Here is a 16781-nt window from a genome sequence, read left to right as displayed (position 1 = left end):
AAAACAGAAGAAAAGAGAGAAACAAGACCAAAAAGATTAATCCACCACCACCCCTCCACCCCTCCACCTTCTTAACTTTCCGCCTTCATACTCCCACAACAACTACAAACCCACCACTCCCTCTCCATAAACGTCCCACAAACCAAACAATTCCAGCCCAACCTCCCCCTCGCAGGTTCAAACGGCGTCGTCACCTCGCCTCCCCGCTTTGACCTCAGATCCGTTCTAGGGGGCGGCCGGGGCAAGTTGGGTATGGAGGAAGAAGAGGAAGAAGAGGCAAAGCGCCGGTGCTCGGGGATGGGTTGGGGTGGTTGTTCGGTGGTGCAGATGGAGCAGGCGAGGTGGGCGAGGGGGTTGTCGAGGGTGCAGGTGGGACAGGACCAGTGGTTTGGGGGAGGGATGTGTGGGGTTTGGAGAGGTTGGGATGGAGGGAGGGGTTGAGGTTGCGGAGGAGGATCAGGTGTTGATGAGGGGAGGGGTGTTGGAGGGAGAGTCTTGTTTCGTCGTTGGTCTTCCCCGTGGGGATGGGGTTTTGATGGTGTTCGTGAGGAAGAAGAGGATTTGGGATTCGAAGGCCGTGATGATGGTTGGGTGACGAGTCGGGATATGGGTCTTTCTTGTGGTGTTTGTGTCATGCTGCGTATAGGCCGAGCTTTCTTTGACGGTTCATTCTCTGGATGTTCAGGCATGTAATAGCCCCCCTTCCCGTTCGATTTCCAACCTGAGTCGCGTTCGTCATTAAGTTGGACACCATTTTTATCATAGTACCCTCCTGGTTGTGCAGTATCGCTTCCTGATGGACGGGGAGGTTGAGCAGGGTAATTGTCGACGGACAACCCGTTCTCTGGATCCCAGGCTAGACCGCCGTTTCCTGTTGGCGCACCTAACCTCTGCATTTCCTCTTGGTACATGAGATCTTGCAGGGCTTGCGCGATGGCCCAGTCATTTGCGTCGTCTTGTTCTGCAGTCGTTCGGAATCCATTTTGGGCTTGTTGGTCGACCAATGTTCCTGCGTTTGCAGTCCCGCTCGCGCAGCCGTCGGTGATGCTGATTCTACGTGACGCTGCATCGGCGATGACCTTGCGCATATCGACGCCACGTTGTACAGGGCGTGATCCGCCTAAGCGATGTCCTCCGTTACTGGGTTTAGATGCGGCGTGTCGCTTTTCAGCGGCCTTCCTGGCATTGCGGCGCATCTCATCAAGTGGGACTCGTTGGCCACCTAGTTTCTTGCCTTGTCCCAGGAAGCCTTCGCCAGTGTAGCCTTTCATGAGAAGGGTCTGGTGTTCGTCGCGGAGCTCATTCCAGAGGTTGTGGAAGTTGCCGTCGTGGGGGCCAAATACGATGTGGCAAAGTTCGTGTAGTAATGTGTCCATGATTTCTTCAAAGGGTAGAAATTGCCTGGCATCATAGTGATACCTCATGCGCACGAGAATCCTTTCTGTGCGATTGACATTAAGACCTTGAAAGTTAGAACCTTTCCGTCATCATGACTTTTGCTTTCTTACCTAGTAGTCGAGCCGATTCGGGTAGGAACTCGCACAGTGTTCTGACTTTCCAGCCGCGCTTCCTCATAATCGGCTTCACCATGGAAGCTGCCTTGCGAAGCATGTGCAACGCCTCTTTCTCCCTAGGCAGATGCTTCAGATGCTCGTAGGCATCGAAATGTGCGTCGATCTCTTTCATGGTTGGGTTGTGTGAGAGGATACGTGCGCGTTGCGTGGTAGATCAACTTGGTGTAGTTGCGAGTTGCAGTAAATGACTCAGTGGATCGGATATACGCGTGGCCAACTTTGCACAGAAGATATAGGAACCTGGTGGCAGAGCCGTGAAGGAAAGTGAAAAGTAAAGAAAGATTGAAGAAAGAGGCGAAGGACGAGGCCAGCCACGTAAGCACTTCACGCGGCCTTTGCTGCTTGACGATGGCAAGGCCAGGTCGTTGATTATACGACTTCACTCAGACAGAGTAATAACTCGCTGCTATTGTAAACAAGGTAAAGGGCGATCGTCTGCAGGGTCAGCAAGCGCGCATATTTTGTGGGAAGATCTGATGCTAATGTTAGACTTGACCGAGAGAGTGGCGCAACAGCTCAGAGGCCGGTTGTGCCTCTCACGTGCGAGCGTGTGCGGATCCCGTTCCGCGAGTCAGTGCCTGACGTAGTGGACTGGCGGAGTCGTCACACTCAGCTGTCAAAGACTTTGAACCTGGGAGCATCGCACGCTGTCAAGTCGTATGATTCACTAATATATCGCTTCTCTAAGACATGTCAAACGACGACCAGCAGATTCTGGGCGTGGTGAGTAAGACAACGGACTTTGACTCTGCGCCTCGCTGACGTGGGTGAAGCTCTCCGAGTACACGAAAGACGTCCGCAACTTCACGGGATCGATATGGGACGCCACTGATGCGCATTTTGCGCATGTCGCCGGATACATCAAGAAGAGCCTTCCTGAAGGCTGGCTGCCAGAACGCGCTCGACCACGCCCGCCACCGCCGCCCCCGCATCCCATCACTGGTGCCTACCTGCATCGCCTGCAAGACTGGGTGTCGCGAAATCGGGCTCTGACGGCAGCCGTCATCGCCTTTGTCGGCACTGGAAGTTTCCTGGTATGGAGAGAACAGAAGAAATACAACCGCAAGCGAAGAGTGCGGCGAGCGAGCAACGGGGCAAGGACGGAGGTCGTTGGTGAGTGCTTGAGGAAGGCGCGAAGCAGTGGCTCTGACTAACACCAACAGTTCTTGCCGGACCACCCAACTCGCCCATCGTCCGATCGCTAGCCCTTGACCTCGAACGACGCGGCTTCATTGTATACATTGTGTGCTCGACCATGGACGAAGAGCAGCAGGTACTCAGCGAATCAAGGGCAGACGTGCGGCCGCTGCACTTGGATGTTGTGGACACGATGGGCACAAAACAGGCCATTCAGAACTTCAACGAGCTCCTTGTGAAACCGCACGTCGCTGTCCCGGGGACGAGCCCGCACAACCTCAATCTTAGCGGTGTCATACTGGTGCCAGACCTCATCTACCCTACCGGGCCTGTAGAGACGGTGACCCCCGAGCTTTGGTCAGACGCGCTGAATGCCAAAGTGCTCAACACCATCGCCGTGACCCAAGCGCTGCTGCCGACAGTCTGTGAGTTCAAATCCAGGGTCCTAATGCTTACGCCCAGCATCATTGCGTCACTACGGCCGCCATTTCATAGCGTAGAGACTGCGATCGTGAGCGCACTCGAGGGGTTCCTGGCATCACTCAGGGCGGAACTGGGAACCCTTGGCATTGAAGTTTTGCAATTTCATCTGGGGACTTTCGATCTCACAAACGTGGGTCCGAAACATCATCTCCAGACCAGAGGGCTTGGGAGCCCACACGCTTGGCCAGCAACTACCAGAGCGCTGTATGCCAATAACTTTGAAGCGCAGACGCGTGTTGCGCAGAACCGGGGGTTATTAAACCACAGCGGCTCAAGTCTTCGGGAATTGCACAACGGTGTGTTCGATGCACTCACGCAGAAGCGGCCAAGGAAGGTATGGCGCGTCGGACGTGGTAGTGTGACATACGATCTGGTGGGCAATTGGGTACCGGCTGGGATTGTTGGGTGGATGATGGGGTTAAAACGTGTGTCCCTGGACACAGCGTCGGAGCCGAAGCTAGAGGATAGCGTGCAACTGCAGTCGTGGGAGAGGATCGATGCGATCGCCTAGACGACGGACCCCAGAACCTAGACAACAACTCGACGATGTGGAGAATCACTAAGATGATCACGATGCGCAACGTCATAGACGGACTGTGCCTGCGGGAGTGCGTGGCATCGGCGTGACCTGAAGATCGCGCCCGGCGCTGCAAGATCACGAGATTGAGATGGTGTATTGGCCCAAGGACGGGCACGCAGGGCGAGCGTAGTGGCCGATGGCATCACGTAAAAGACCCTGAGCCCCTTGCCGGCACGGGTCTCAGCGAATGTTCCCTGCATGGTTAGATTTGCAGGCACGCAGAGAATCCAGTCGACGAGCGGTATATAGTCACGGCGATATAGGCAGAAACAGCGCGCTCTTGACGTGAAGCGTTGCAGGAACAGTGGTTCGCAGGACGGGCAGCAGTTAAATGAGCAAAAGTCTGGAACATGTTCCGCTCCACAAGTGCCATGAGCAAATGAAGTGACGCGAAGCATGTGCCACCCTATTGACGGCCAGCGCCCGAAACGGAGGCAGGCCGAGAGGGGAATACGGATGGCGTGCGGATAGACTAGTGAAACGGCACTGGGGGAGGTATGTAATGGAGGCAGCTGGAGGCGATGGTGTACACGATAGCAAGTGGGTGAAGGAAATGAGAGTTTGGTAGCTGGGAGCATGGAGATGTGAAAAGCAATGGCATTGTCAGCGCGCGAGAGATGAGTGTGCATGCGTGCATCGAGTGGCTGCGTGTCAGGGCGACGGCGCGGTGGGTCAACGTCGTCGCGATGCAGGGCCGACTGGTGGTAGCGGACCCTATTGGCGAGCAGGGAGCATCCCCGGCCCACCTGAGGTTTCAGGAGGTGTAGGTTTAGCTATTCTTGCACGCGAGGCAGCATAGAACATCGCGACGCCCCAGACACTGCTCAGGGCCTGCAGTCCATCACTGATCTCTCGACGCTTGCTGTCGTATCCGCTCCTTCGCGCTGCTTTCATTCTTCATGGTGCCGATTGCATCCACGCCCTCCCAAAATACCCCCCATAGCACCCACCGCTCTTATCACGGCTGCTTTTCCCGCACGCGCTGCTCAGCCCCGTGTCTCCCGCATTCATCCCTCCAGGCGGCTTCGACGGCTTCTTTTGCCCGGTCGCGCGCATGACGGCCCAGCGTCATCAATCTTCCGCCGCACATTCCATGAACCCCTAGCCCGCCTGCCACTTCCTTCACCATGGCAAACCGCACCCAACGCCCGGGCGGCCTCGACTTCCGCTCTCAGTCCTTCGACCCTCCCACCACCGCCAACTCGCTCACCTCCAACCACCTCGGCCTCGGAAACCTCGCCAGCGCCAGCATGAGCAATCTGTCCCTCGGCTCCGACCTGCCCAGCCCGCGCACTGGCGAAGCGCCGCCCGCCCTCTCCCCTCTGGACGCCCTCGCCCTCCAGGGCCGCCTGCTCGCGAAGCGCTTCGAGCAGCAGGACAAGACAGGCCGCCGCCTCAGTCGCCTCGCGCCCCTCACTATCCAGAACGAGTTCGGCAACCGCGGCGGCTACTTCTCGTCGCTCTCCAACTCGACCGTCAACTCGCCCAACGAAGATGCAGGCCCCGTCCGCTCCCCGCGCCCCGAGGCCTCGCCCCGCCAGGAGATATCGTCGGACAAGCGACACCAGTCCTACTACCCGCAGTTTGGCATGGACGAGCCCGAGCCCCAGTACGCCATTGGGCCGCTGCAGAGCCCCATGGCCACCATCGCCGAAGCCAGTCCTGCGACGCCTCCCCAGAGCTACTTCGACATCCCCAGGTCGCGCTCCCCCGATTCGGTAGAGCCGCACATCGGACTGCGCGAGGCCACGCCCGTCAGTCCCCATCTCCCGGCCGCTCCTACCTCCCACATGTTCCTCAGCCCGCAGAGGAAGCGCTCTGGCGACTCGCAGCATTCCCAGCACTCGCAACAATCGCAGCCCCGCTCGGCACCGCGCTCCAACCTGCTCCCACCGCGCTCGTCCAGCTCCCTGCACTCGAACCGCTCACCGAGCATCCGCTCTGCCGCTGGCACATACGACGATGTCGAGGACATGTCTCTCAGCGGATCCTACGACTCCCTGCACCAGACGCGCAACCTGTCTCCTAGCTCCAGCCTGTCGAGAGCCCAGTCTCCATTTACGCCTGCCACTGGTCCTACCATGATTCCCCGATCACCCTCAGCTGCGTCCAACTACTCGGTCGATGGCGGCAGTCTCCCGCGCCCTGCCTACAACTTCTCAAGACCCAACTTCTCACGCCCCACAAGCCGGCAGAGCGTACGTCCGTCCTTGGACGTAAGGTCAGATGCTGGACCCTCGCGACAGCCGTCTGAGGAGAGCGTGAACATGAGGCCCTCTTTCGACGACCAGCTCCGCCGACAGGACTCTAACGATCTCCCTACTGCTCACTACGCCAACGAGCAGGTCCACACTCCCGTCAGCATGGTAAGCGAGGACTTCCGCCGGTCCGGCGAGTTCGGCAACAACCCAGCCCCGTCCTACACATACACCAGGTTCAACCTTCCTCGCGGCAGGGCCGTCGACCGCAAGTCTGTCGGCATTGAGGACTTTTTCAAACGCGAGATCAAATGGGACCAGCCTGGAGGCCAGCCTAACCAGACTCAGGCACGACCTCCTTCACCCGAATCACCGCCTCGTTCTTTCGACCAAACACGCCAGCAACAGCCACAAGCCAGGCGGGATGCCTCCTTCGACCACGGTACCCCGTCCCTCACATCCAGCAACAGCACGATCCGCGCGCGGACAGCCGGGTCTGTTGGAGAAGTCACAGCGCAGCAGCACTGCGACATGGGACTGGAGCTTCACGAAGCTGGTGAACTACTCAAGTCCACCTACCACCTTCGACTCGCAGCTCGCGCTGGTCTTCCAGAAGCCATGTTTTGGTATGGCCTCGCTTGCCGTCACGGCTGGGGCATGCGTGAGAACAAGTCCGAAGCATTGCAATGGCTACGCCGCGCCGTTGACTCCGGTCAGCTGGAAGTAGCCGACGACGAGGACCAATCCAAGCACGGGCAGCCGACCGACCTCACCAAGAAGAAGCGCCACCGCGCTCAATACGCTGTAGCTATCTACGAGCTTGGCAAATGCTACGGAAACGGCTGGGGTGCTCCTCAAGACAAGTCCCTCGCACTGCGATGCTACGAGATCGCTGGAAACTGGGGCGACGCCGATGCTCTTGTCGAAGCCGGCTACTGCTATGCCGAAGGCGTCGGCTGCAAGAAGAACATGAAGAAGGCAGCCAAGTTCTATCGCGCAGCCGAAGCCAAGGGCGTCAGCATGGTGGGCAACAGCTGGATCTACAAAGACAAATACATGGACGACGGCTCCACCACCTCGGATGAGCGCTCTGTCCGATCAGGTCGTTCCACCACCAAAGACCACTCCAAAGACAAGAAGGCCCGCGACAAAAGCAGGACTCGCACCATCTTTGGCCGCAAGAAGAGCGCGGCTGAACCTCTCCCTCCTATGGCTTGATCCCACCACCATCTCGCCTTGTACATGTGTCCACGAACCTTTCCTTTCACAATCTCTTCTCGCGCACGGCGTCTGGGTTTAAGCAAATGCTTTGGAGGTCAAAACATTTTGCCTTTCGAATACCCCATATTAACGAAATCACCTTTGCCCGGCGCATAGGCTTGGCCGCTCTTACTCTTTACTTTGGCCACCCCGCGCTTCAGCGACATTACCTGTTTTGGACCACCGCCTTTTTGATCGAATACCTTCGACATGTCGATGTACCACCTACCTTTCCTTTTTTCGTCTCTCCGGGTTCGGTTTTCCATTCGTTTCCTTTGTTTATACCATTGTGCGTTTGTGCGGTGTGCCCATGGGCCGCCATTTCCTTTCCTTTTCCTTATCTTGATTGGACTCTCGAAGAAGTTCATGTGTACGTAAAGTCTAATTTACCGGTACTGGTGTACCTGGGCTGGGCTAGGCTAGGGTTGGCAAAGAGGAAAGCTCTCTCATCTCTGACGTTGGAAGACAAGTGTCATTTCTCTCTATCTGGGTCACGGCTGCTTTTCCATTGTTTGGTCAAGAAAAAGGGATTTCGGGATTACTAAAGGCTGTGAATAGGTTGGGCTTTTCCTCTGTTGATATCCCGAGCGTAGCTAGCTAGCAAGCAAAGTCTCTTCCTTCATACCTGATGATGGGTGTGTGGAAGGGAGGAAATTGAAAGTTGAAGATGTATAACTACGCTTGCACTTTTGGTTGGTGATTGTGTTGGTGACTTTGGTCTTGATGCAAGTCGATAAAACTGATGCACTGCGCACAAGCACAGCTTGGGCAGCAATCGGGCTGATAGTCGTGCCTGCCCGTTTGACCGGCGCGACTTCCGCCATCGCATCCTCATCCGACGTTTCTCTCTCCACCCGTCAATCACCACAAACAACAAATGAACTGATGCTCTTCAATTTCCTACTCCTTTTCCGTGCACATTCTGCAAATGCCGAACATATCAGCACTGTATATGTACACGACGACATGTCCATGTTTGACGGCATCAGCAAAGGGCACAGGGTCCGCAGCCAACGAAACCGCGCGCCTTCCGGAACCACTTCGATCACGCGTGAATTTAAGCTACGTTTTTTCATGGCTATATGCGGTGGCCTGAGGAACGTGAAGGTAGGGTGTTCGTAGAGTAATCGGGCGCCGATGTCGCATCATCGTGGTGTCTGTAAGTAAAATATATGGCAAGTTCTTTCACCTAAGACAGTTCGCACATCAATTCCTGTCTTCCTCTTCAAGAAGTCCATCTGAAGATAATGCGAGGGGTCTGCACGCGGTAATCCCCGGGCTGAGTGCAGAGTCAACTGGTTTTCTTCGAGCTTCCGACACCGCTTCACCTCTCGTCGGTCGCTGTGACAACCAGCGCTCACTTTACACACCACGTCCACAGCTTAGCACCTCTGCTACCCATCCCAGGCAATTCTTCGTCCTACTGCGATCTTACGACAACTGTCCTGAAGGCCAATCCCACCATGCCTTCACTAAAGGACCTCAATTGCGCCATCGAGCTATCCGGGAGTCAACAAGCACTGCGAGAGTTCGGCACCATATACGGCGACGGTTTCGTAGAAACCTTCGTCCCCGTACCCAGCAAGCCACAGTCTTTCTCCATTCACCTCACCTCCAATAAGTTCATCGCTCCGGGCGTCGCCATCTTCGTCTACGTCGACGGCGTTTATCAGTGCAACCGCAATAGGCAGGATTTGAAGCTACGGAAGCCTTCCGATAGTCGCTCTCTTGTCGACTTTCGCGTAAGGCAGAAGGAAGAGAGGCAAAAAGATGGGTCGATGATTGCGAGGGAGTGGGCTTTTGATAAACTCAACATTGGTATGTGTTGCGAGGACTTCATAGAACCGCAGTCTGCTAACTGTGCGCAGCTTCAGCGGACGATGCACCGAATGTTTGTTCGCCAAACGTTCTCGACAACATAGGCTGCATAGAAGTCGTCGTTCTACGATGCGCCGGTACGCGCAATGCCAAATCTGCCTCAACGATGAATTTTGATGGAGCAGGAGACTTCCCAGATCACCGGTTCGGCGTAGATGATAGCTCATCGCCATCTAACGAGAGGTCTATGTACGATGATAGAGGGCCATTCTTCAGCAACTTTGGCAATAGCCATGGTCCACCACCGCCTCTCCCGTCTTATCGCTCGCCATATGCCGAAACGGTACGTAGCCCGCAAGGCTCGACATCGAGAACTCATCGCACTACATACGGAGCTCAGGAGCTCTTCCCTCCGGCGGCTATTGTAAACCACTCGCGGCCACATTCCAGATACTCAGAGCCTATCAGTCCGGGGGCGCGGCGCACCAACGACCTTCCTCCGTCAGGTTTTCAGTACGGCAGCGGTCCTATCCCGCGCGACGGAGAACCATATAACACGCATCCTCCTCATGTCAAAGCGGTGCAACCTCCTACTGTGGATCCAATGTGGTTGAACAGTCTTCTTACGACAGCAGTCAAGCAAGGAGTGGAAGAGTCGCGACGAATGGACACACAATCAGAAGGACAGGCGAAGTACAAGGAAACACATTTTGATGCAAAGTCTGCAAGTCAGCCACCAGGAGCGTGGCCTGAATCTCCATTCGATGCCCCAACACAACCACATCAACACATAGAGCAGCCGGTTTTCTCCTCGCGCGATCACCAGAGCGAACACGGTTCAAACTGGGCTAAGTCACAGCCTGGCTGGGGCGAACGACCTCCACGAAGTAGAGCAGGGACCCATGTTACCTGGAACGCCGAGCCTGTTTTCGAGACCAACTCCTCCAGTGCCGGATGGAACGCACGGGAAGACACCCCGTCCGACGCCTGGGACACTGGAGATACTTGGCCGACGGACAAGGCAGCTGAATGGGACGCCTCCAGCCAACAGGGAAAACTCTGGGTGACTAATCCTCCTAGTCACTATCATCTGAGGTCTAGCTCCCCAGTCACTCTTCCCAAACATGATCGACGGCGCTCGAAGCACGAAACGAAACGAAGTTCACGTTCCAAATCGCGGTCAAGACGTTCACGCCGAGATCGAGACATCACTTCTTCAGAAGAAGACAGCGGGAGTTGGGATCGTCTCGAACGGCCTTCAGACTCTGTGGTCTCGCTGAGTAGCTCCGACGCTACTCTCCAGCCATCGCGTTCTCACAGTAGGATACAGCCCTCACGACAGAGGTCGAAGAGTCGTTCCCGACGTGCAAAGTCGGTACAGCGAGAACATGAGCGAAAGCCATCGAAGCATTCCCATCGTCATCCGTCTTCGAGGCCTGCGGATGAATTCCCAGCCGCTGGGCCTGCGCCATCGATCATCACGCGAATGACACCGACAGTTATGAATGCGCCTCCTTCTGTCGCCCCGGAACAAGTACAATCACGACAGCCCAGTGCTTACGCTAACCCACCTGCTTCGGTTATACCTACCCCAGAGTGGGGAGCTGCTGTTCACGAGGCTATGAGGAAGCCTAGCAACGTTCCGAGCAACACGTTCCCAGCCCCATATGCACTGTCGATGAAGGACTTTGTTCAGAGTACAGCTGGTGAAAAACTAGGAGGCAATCGACCACCTTCGCTTGCGTCTTGGGGTAACGACAAGAACGATCACACTGAAAATCCTTCTTGGGTCACAGAGACCGAGAAGAACACCGGTTGGGGCAAGAACAGTGACAGCGGGTGGCAAGAAAAGAACCTCAAGGAGAACGATAAGAAGGGATGGTACTCAACCGATGATGATCAGGCCGGAGGCTGGAACGAGGCCGATGACAACAAGAAGATCCAGGCGGACAGTGACTGGAATAGGAAAGACAACGGTTGGGGTAATCCCCCATCCTCACCAAAACAAGAGCGAGTGGACAAGATGAACGACTGGGCCGGCCTCAAATCCGCCTTGACATCCGCTTTCGCCAACCCACCAGCACCAGCACCAGAAAACGCCTGGCCAACCCAATCATGGAGCTTTCCCGCCGACAACGCCATACAGTCCGCTATCCAACAGCCCGCTATTACACCCTTTGCTTCCGCTCCAGCACCGCCAGCCCCGGCACCAGAGAAGGGCAGATCACCTACCCAACGCATGAGCAACAAAACCCTCTCTCGATACCGTCCCAACTACAACTTCCCCTCCCGCATCCATCCCAAACCCACGCCAAACTTCACGGCTCAACCACACTGGCAGTTCCCTCCTCCTCCTTCTACTTCCACAACCAAGAATCTCCTGCGTACCACCTCCTCAAACTCTACATACATCGCACCCGCAGAACCACGTCTTACCATCAGCAAATCCACATCCAGTACAAAAGGTATCGAACACGCAGTCCGCGCGGGCAAAGCAACGGAGTACGGTCATGTTGTTGGACGACCGGAGTATCTAGATCGTTTGGAGAAGCCGTATGCGGTGTTTCGGTTTAAGTATCGGAGTGAGGGGGTGTTGAAGGGGTTGGGTGTACTTGGGGAGGGTGACATGGACGTTGCTAGAGATGGGGAGAAGGAGAAAGTGGAGAAGTTGAAGAGTGTGCCGCAGGAGGAGTTGATTGCGAAGATGTTGGCTTTGGAGAGGAGGTTGAAGGGTAAAGATGATGGGGAGGGTACTACTGTTGCTGATGGTGGAAGTGGGAAGGAGAGGAAGCACAGTAAGAAGAGCATTGATAAGGAGAAACAGAAGCAGAAGCAGAGGAGGCACAGTGAGAAAACGGAGGCGCATGGCGATGGCCGGGTGAAGGACTTCACGGAGCAGTGGGTTGAGCGGCATTCGAGAGATCCGAGTGTCATGGCGAAGAGTGCGGTTGTTAAGGAAGTAGGCTGGGAGGGGGATGATCAGAGGAAAGGGAAGGGAGCGGTGGGAACGTGGGGACAGGATGTGAATGAGGGATGGGGAGGTGGAGATGTGACATGGTAGACTTGATGATAGCTAGTTAGTCAGTCTTCGGATCGACAACGGAAGGGCCTGATGTGTAAGTGTATTTTGTACGTATAGACATCGATATAGATAGACCAAACAGAATCATTATCAGCTTGAGCTACTACCCCTCCTCCCCCAACGATCAGAACTTAGCAAGTTCATCCTCACTTCCCTCTCCATCTACATCAACCCACCTCCGTTTCCTCACTTCCAAACCCCCTAGACTTTTTCTCTTCGCCGCACTCTCCTTCGCCGGTGTACCCCTCCTCGTCCATTCCCTCTTTATCCGTTTGTGGAATGCTTTTCGGTCGGCTTTTGATGTTGATTTGCTGCCTTTGTCGCTACTGCCGTCGGCATTGCGGATCTTGGGAGTTTGGTATGAGGTGAAGGGGATAGCGGTTTGCGGGGTGGCTGGTTCGTGGTTCCGGTTCAGAGACGGAGTTGTAGGATTGGGCGGAGAAGGGAGGAGTTCGTCTTCGGTGGAGGTGCCTATGAGGTCGAGGGATGGGCTTTTCCGATGGGAGGTGGTATGTGTCTTTTGCGGATTTGGTAATTGGATCGTGTCAGGCTTGATAGTTTCTGAAAGTCCGATGTTCATGTTGTGAGGGGTATGGTCGTTCTGGAGCTCGTCTTCGGTTTCTTTTGAATCGGGTATCACTTCGGCAGGTGGTGTTGCATGCTTTCGTGTTCGAAGTGTGGTTGGTGAGGAGAAGGCTGGCTCAACTTTGATTGCTATGCAAGAAGATTCCCTGACGGGTGTTGCGATGGTGTCGTGCGTTGGTAATTCTGCAAGCAAGTCATTTTGTAGAATGTCTTCATCGACCAGATCTCTCGTCTCGATGGACGGTAGTATCACATCTTCCGATACATCTACAATGGTGTCGTCGTCGTCGTGGTTCATCGGGAGTTGATCCTCGTCGGAATCATCGCCAGCAAGAGATAACAGATCACGATCATCGTCGTTGAAATGCGTGCTTGACGATCGCAGATTCTGAACACCATCTTCTGTCGACCGGACGACAAGGCTCTGATGATAGTCTTCATGCTCGGATGAACTTGGTGTCGGTAGATGGTGCGGCGGCTTCGATACGGCGGGATTTTGTTCCTTAGAGACCTGATCTTCCCCGACAACGCGATCGCTCGTAGGAGCTACAACAGACTCTTGCAGGTGTAGATTCTGATTCTTGATCACATTCCAGCGATTGTGAAGTGCGCTTATTGGCCACTCCTTCCACTTCTGTTGACCATCTTTGATGACGGCCCACGACACACCGTCTATTCTCCTGCGCTTGCTTATGTAGACATCGTCTTCGTGAGTGAAGTTGTATCTCCTTGCAGTCCTGGGAATGCGCCTTTGGATCTCAACACGTGGACTGGTTCGACGAGGTCTCGTTGGTGAGCTTTCATCCGGTCTTGTACGAATTAAGGCGCAGGGTTTTCCATCAGGCACATCCCTTAAGATAGTGTGTGAGTGTTGCGGCCCCGTCTCTTTCGCTATTGGTGCTGTCGTATAGCTTGTGAGGGGACTCGACTGGGCGATTGGACATTGGCGTGTCTGTGCAGACAGAGGCGGAAAGATCCATTTTGGGTCCGTCGCAGGCGCTACCTTGTCATCTGTTGTTATTGGAGTAATCGGCGGAGGGGCGGCGTTTGCGAAGGGTATCGAAGCGTTTGGTAGTACAAGACCGGCTACGGCTTGGTTGACAGCTTGGTGAATTGTTTGCATTAGACTGGCGTGAAAAGCGCTTTGTGCTTGCTGTCCCGCAGGCGTTTGCGGAAACTGAAGATGTCGTAGGAGGTCTGCGGTGGGGTTCGAAGGATTGGGCGTTTGCGGAACACCGGATTGCGGTATGGATGTTGCTGACAAGTCGTGCTGAGGTATTGCAGGCTGTGACGCATTGGTCTCGGTGACTGCGGTCTGTTGTTTGCTCATGTCTTGCTCAGGCGGTCCAGCAGCCTTTGGCTTGACCACCTGCGGGGGTGCCAGTTCGTCTTCCGAATCTTCCCCCTCTCTCTTCTCTTCGTCGTCATCTCCATCATCCTCCGAATGGCTTCCATTTCCCATGACGATAGATTCCAGTAACGTCTTCTCTTTGCCATTGGCCCGACGCTTCAGTCTTCGCAGATGACCTCTATCCACAACCACCCGGTTTGTGTTGAAGTCGATTTCGTCGCTTTGGGATGGATTCATATTTCCAAATTTCTCAAATATAGACTCAAATCGGCTTTTGAGCTTCTGCTGTTGTTTCTGCTTGGCCTTGATGTATTCGGCATTGTCTTCGTCGACCTCGACTGAGTGCAGTATGCGCATGCGCTTTGCCGGCGGTCCCATGGCGCGTGTTGCCGCGCACTTTAGCAGCGAGCATGTGTCTCAACCAGCGTAAGGGCGGTGTAGAATAGGGGTCGGTGTGTGGGTGGTGGGCGTTTGCGGGTAAGACAGTTTCTGATTGCGATGCTGTGATTGACGCGAACAGCGAGACGCGACGCGGTTTCCTCGGCAGGCACCCGACACTTAGCGGCAGCCCCACCCGCATGCAGGTGATCGCCAGTGAACCGCAACCGTCATTCCGTCTGCGCCTTGGAATAGACGACCTCTCTCCAAGCATGAAGAATAACAGCTCATGACAAAATGGCCATCGACAAGAAACAGACAGCCCTGGCTTGTCAGAAATGTCGCACGCCCATAGACATCGACGCCTCCATTGACCAGCTCAACCCGGCCGCCTTTAAGCTATTGACTGGTACACGTCTATCTTGTAGACTATCACGTATCAGACTAACATGTTTTAGACTCGACGGTATCAGGCCAACAGCCAGCATCACGCATATCCCCCAACCGCCAGTCGCGCCCTCCGAACCCGCCCGAGCACCTCAAGACATATCAAGATGCCGCCAAAGACGCCAGGAACCCTACCTTCAAGCGCAACATCCAAGGCGCACCGCCTTCGGGACCCTCAAATGGCCCCCAGAATCCGGCCATGTCGTTCATCGACGTACACATGTCCGAGTCGATGATAGACACACCCTCTGCGGCCGTCCGTAGTCCGGATCGGAAATCACAAGCAGGCGAGACGAAGCCGAATGCGAATGACAAGACACGACGGAAGAGCTTCTCAAATGGACTGGGCATACAGGGAGGCGCGAGTCTGGCCGATACACTGGAAACGACAAACCGCATGTTCGAGATACTATCAGCACGCTCCGACGTCGACCACCCTATATGCGTAGAGTGCACCGAGCTGCTCATCGAGGGCCTGCAGAAGCGCCTAGGCGTAGCGACCCGCGAACGCGACGCATACGTCGACTACCTGCGCCGCGCCAACACCGACGTGCCCAGCGCCGAAGAAGTCAAAGCCGCCGAAGCCGCCCTCAAAGCAGCCAAGAAAGCCGAAAGCACCGCCATCACGCAGCTCGAGAACCTCGAAGCCGAAAAGGCCGAACTAGACGCCCAGCTCGCCGCCCTAGAAGTCGAGAGCCGGATCCTCGACCAAGAAGAAAGCGAGTTCTGGAAGAGCAGAAACGCCTTCAACACCACCTTGACCACGATCCAAAACGACCGCGACGCTCTAGCCACGCGATACGCGCATGATGCTCAAATTCTAAATCAGCTACAAAGGAGAAGTGTATACAACGACACCTTCAACATAACCCACGACAACCACTTCGCCACCATCAACGGCCTCCGCCTCGGCCGCCTGCCAAACCCCTACGTCGACTGGCCCGAAATCAACGCCGCATGGGGCCAAACCTGTCTCCTCCTCGCCACCCTAGCCGACCGACTAAACTACAAGTTCGACGGCTACGAACTCTGTCCCATGGGCTCTACATCCACCATCACGCGTATCGAAACGAAAGGCGGCACCGGAAACACAGTGTCTGAATCAACACGCCAACAACCTCAATCTACAAGCGCCAACTCACCCCAAGTAACAAGACAAAAACTCGAACTCTACTCCTCCGGCGACTTCCCCATCAACTTTGGTTTTCTACATAGAAAGTTCGATACGGCTATGGTTGCGTTTCTGGAATGTCTACGGCAATTGGGCGAGTTTGTGGAGAACTCTGCTGCTGCACCGTCACACGTCGCAGGTGGTGTTGGCGCGGGTATGGCAAGCCCTGGAGGTGGACCACCAGGCGGCGTCAAGATGCCGTATGAGATACAGAAAGATCGCATTCATGATCAGAGTATCAAGTTGGCGTTGAATAAGGATGAGGGATGGACGAAGGCGTGCAAGTATACGTTGACGTGTTGTAAGTATTTGCTTGCGCATGCGAATAACGTGGAGAGTTTGGGGGCGAGGAGGAGGTAGGGTTGAGAGGAATGAGTTTTGCTCATTTGATACGAATAGGTTAGATTAGATACCCCATTGATTTACTCTGTGTTTATAGACTTGGTATACTTTCTCAGTTATGGTAATGGGTGATCGTGACGGGTGACCACGAGTTGGTATGTTCATATGATAGTCTTGTGCGTCTACTCACTTTTTTGTGGGAACTAGGGAATGAGTATTCTGCGTCAAGTGCTCTCAACTTCCAATTTCCCTCCCCGACGGTGCAACGTAAGCAAAATGTCAATTTTCACAACTAGGCGATCACATTCGAACTTAGAAGATGTATCTTTATCCAATATAGAGATTGGATAGTCAACTCGATCATCACAGGTCAAG

The 16781-nt window shown here is 55.0% G+C and overlaps 5 protein-coding genes across 5 annotated transcripts; 4 read left to right on the top strand and 1 right to left on the bottom strand.

Moving 5' to 3' along the window:
• Nucleotides 1-759: 759 nt before the first annotated feature.
• Nucleotides 760-1424, bottom strand: J4E88_008981 (uncharacterized protein; the record flags this gene model as incomplete). Its single annotated transcript, XM_049402588.1, is given in 3 exon segments — nt 760-772; nt 835-1401; nt 1420-1424. 3 exon segments carry the CDS (start codon nt 1422-1424, stop codon nt 760-762), a joined length of 585 nt encoding a protein of 194 aa, XP_049251825.1.
• Nucleotides 1425-2264: 840 nt separating this feature from the next.
• Nucleotides 2265-3705, top strand: J4E88_008980 (uncharacterized protein; the record flags this gene model as incomplete). The annotated part of the gene is made up of 3 exons (XM_049402587.1): nt 2265-2297; nt 2348-2687; nt 2738-3705. 3 exons carry the CDS (start codon nt 2265-2267, stop codon nt 3703-3705), a joined length of 1341 nt encoding a protein of 446 aa, XP_049251824.1.
• A 1196-nt stretch (nt 3706-4901) lies between these two features.
• On the top strand, nt 4902-7190 carry J4E88_008979 (uncharacterized protein; the record flags this gene model as incomplete). The annotated part of the gene is made up of 1 exon (XM_049402586.1): nt 4902-7190. One exon carries the CDS (start codon nt 4902-4904, stop codon nt 7188-7190), a length of 2289 nt encoding a protein of 762 aa, XP_049251823.1.
• Nucleotides 7191-10717: 3527 nt separating this feature from the next.
• J4E88_008978 (uncharacterized protein) lies at nt 10718-12111 on the top strand (the record flags this gene model as incomplete). The annotated part of the gene is made up of 2 exons (XM_049402585.1): nt 10718-10724; nt 10754-12111. The coding sequence occupies 2 exons, from the start codon at nt 10718-10720 to the stop codon at nt 12109-12111; spliced, it is 1365 nt and encodes a 454-aa protein (XP_049251822.1).
• Nucleotides 12112-14743: 2632 nt separating this feature from the next.
• Nucleotides 14744-16424, top strand: J4E88_008977 (uncharacterized protein; the record flags this gene model as incomplete). The annotated part of the gene is made up of 2 exons (XM_049402584.1): nt 14744-14855; nt 14905-16424. The coding sequence occupies 2 exons, from the start codon at nt 14744-14746 to the stop codon at nt 16422-16424; spliced, it is 1632 nt and encodes a 543-aa protein (XP_049251821.1).
• Nucleotides 16425-16781: the final 357 nt, after the last annotated feature.

This window comes from Alternaria novae-zelandiae (assembly GCF_023758075.1).
Source record: "Alternaria novae-zelandiae strain BMP 2774 chromosome Unknown scaffold_21, whole genome shotgun sequence".
Taxonomy (NCBI): Eukaryota; Fungi; Ascomycota; class Dothideomycetes; order Pleosporales; family Pleosporaceae; genus Alternaria; species Alternaria novae-zelandiae.
Note: the sequence above shows the minus strand (reverse complement) of the source record. Positions and strands in the feature narration are given on the sequence as shown.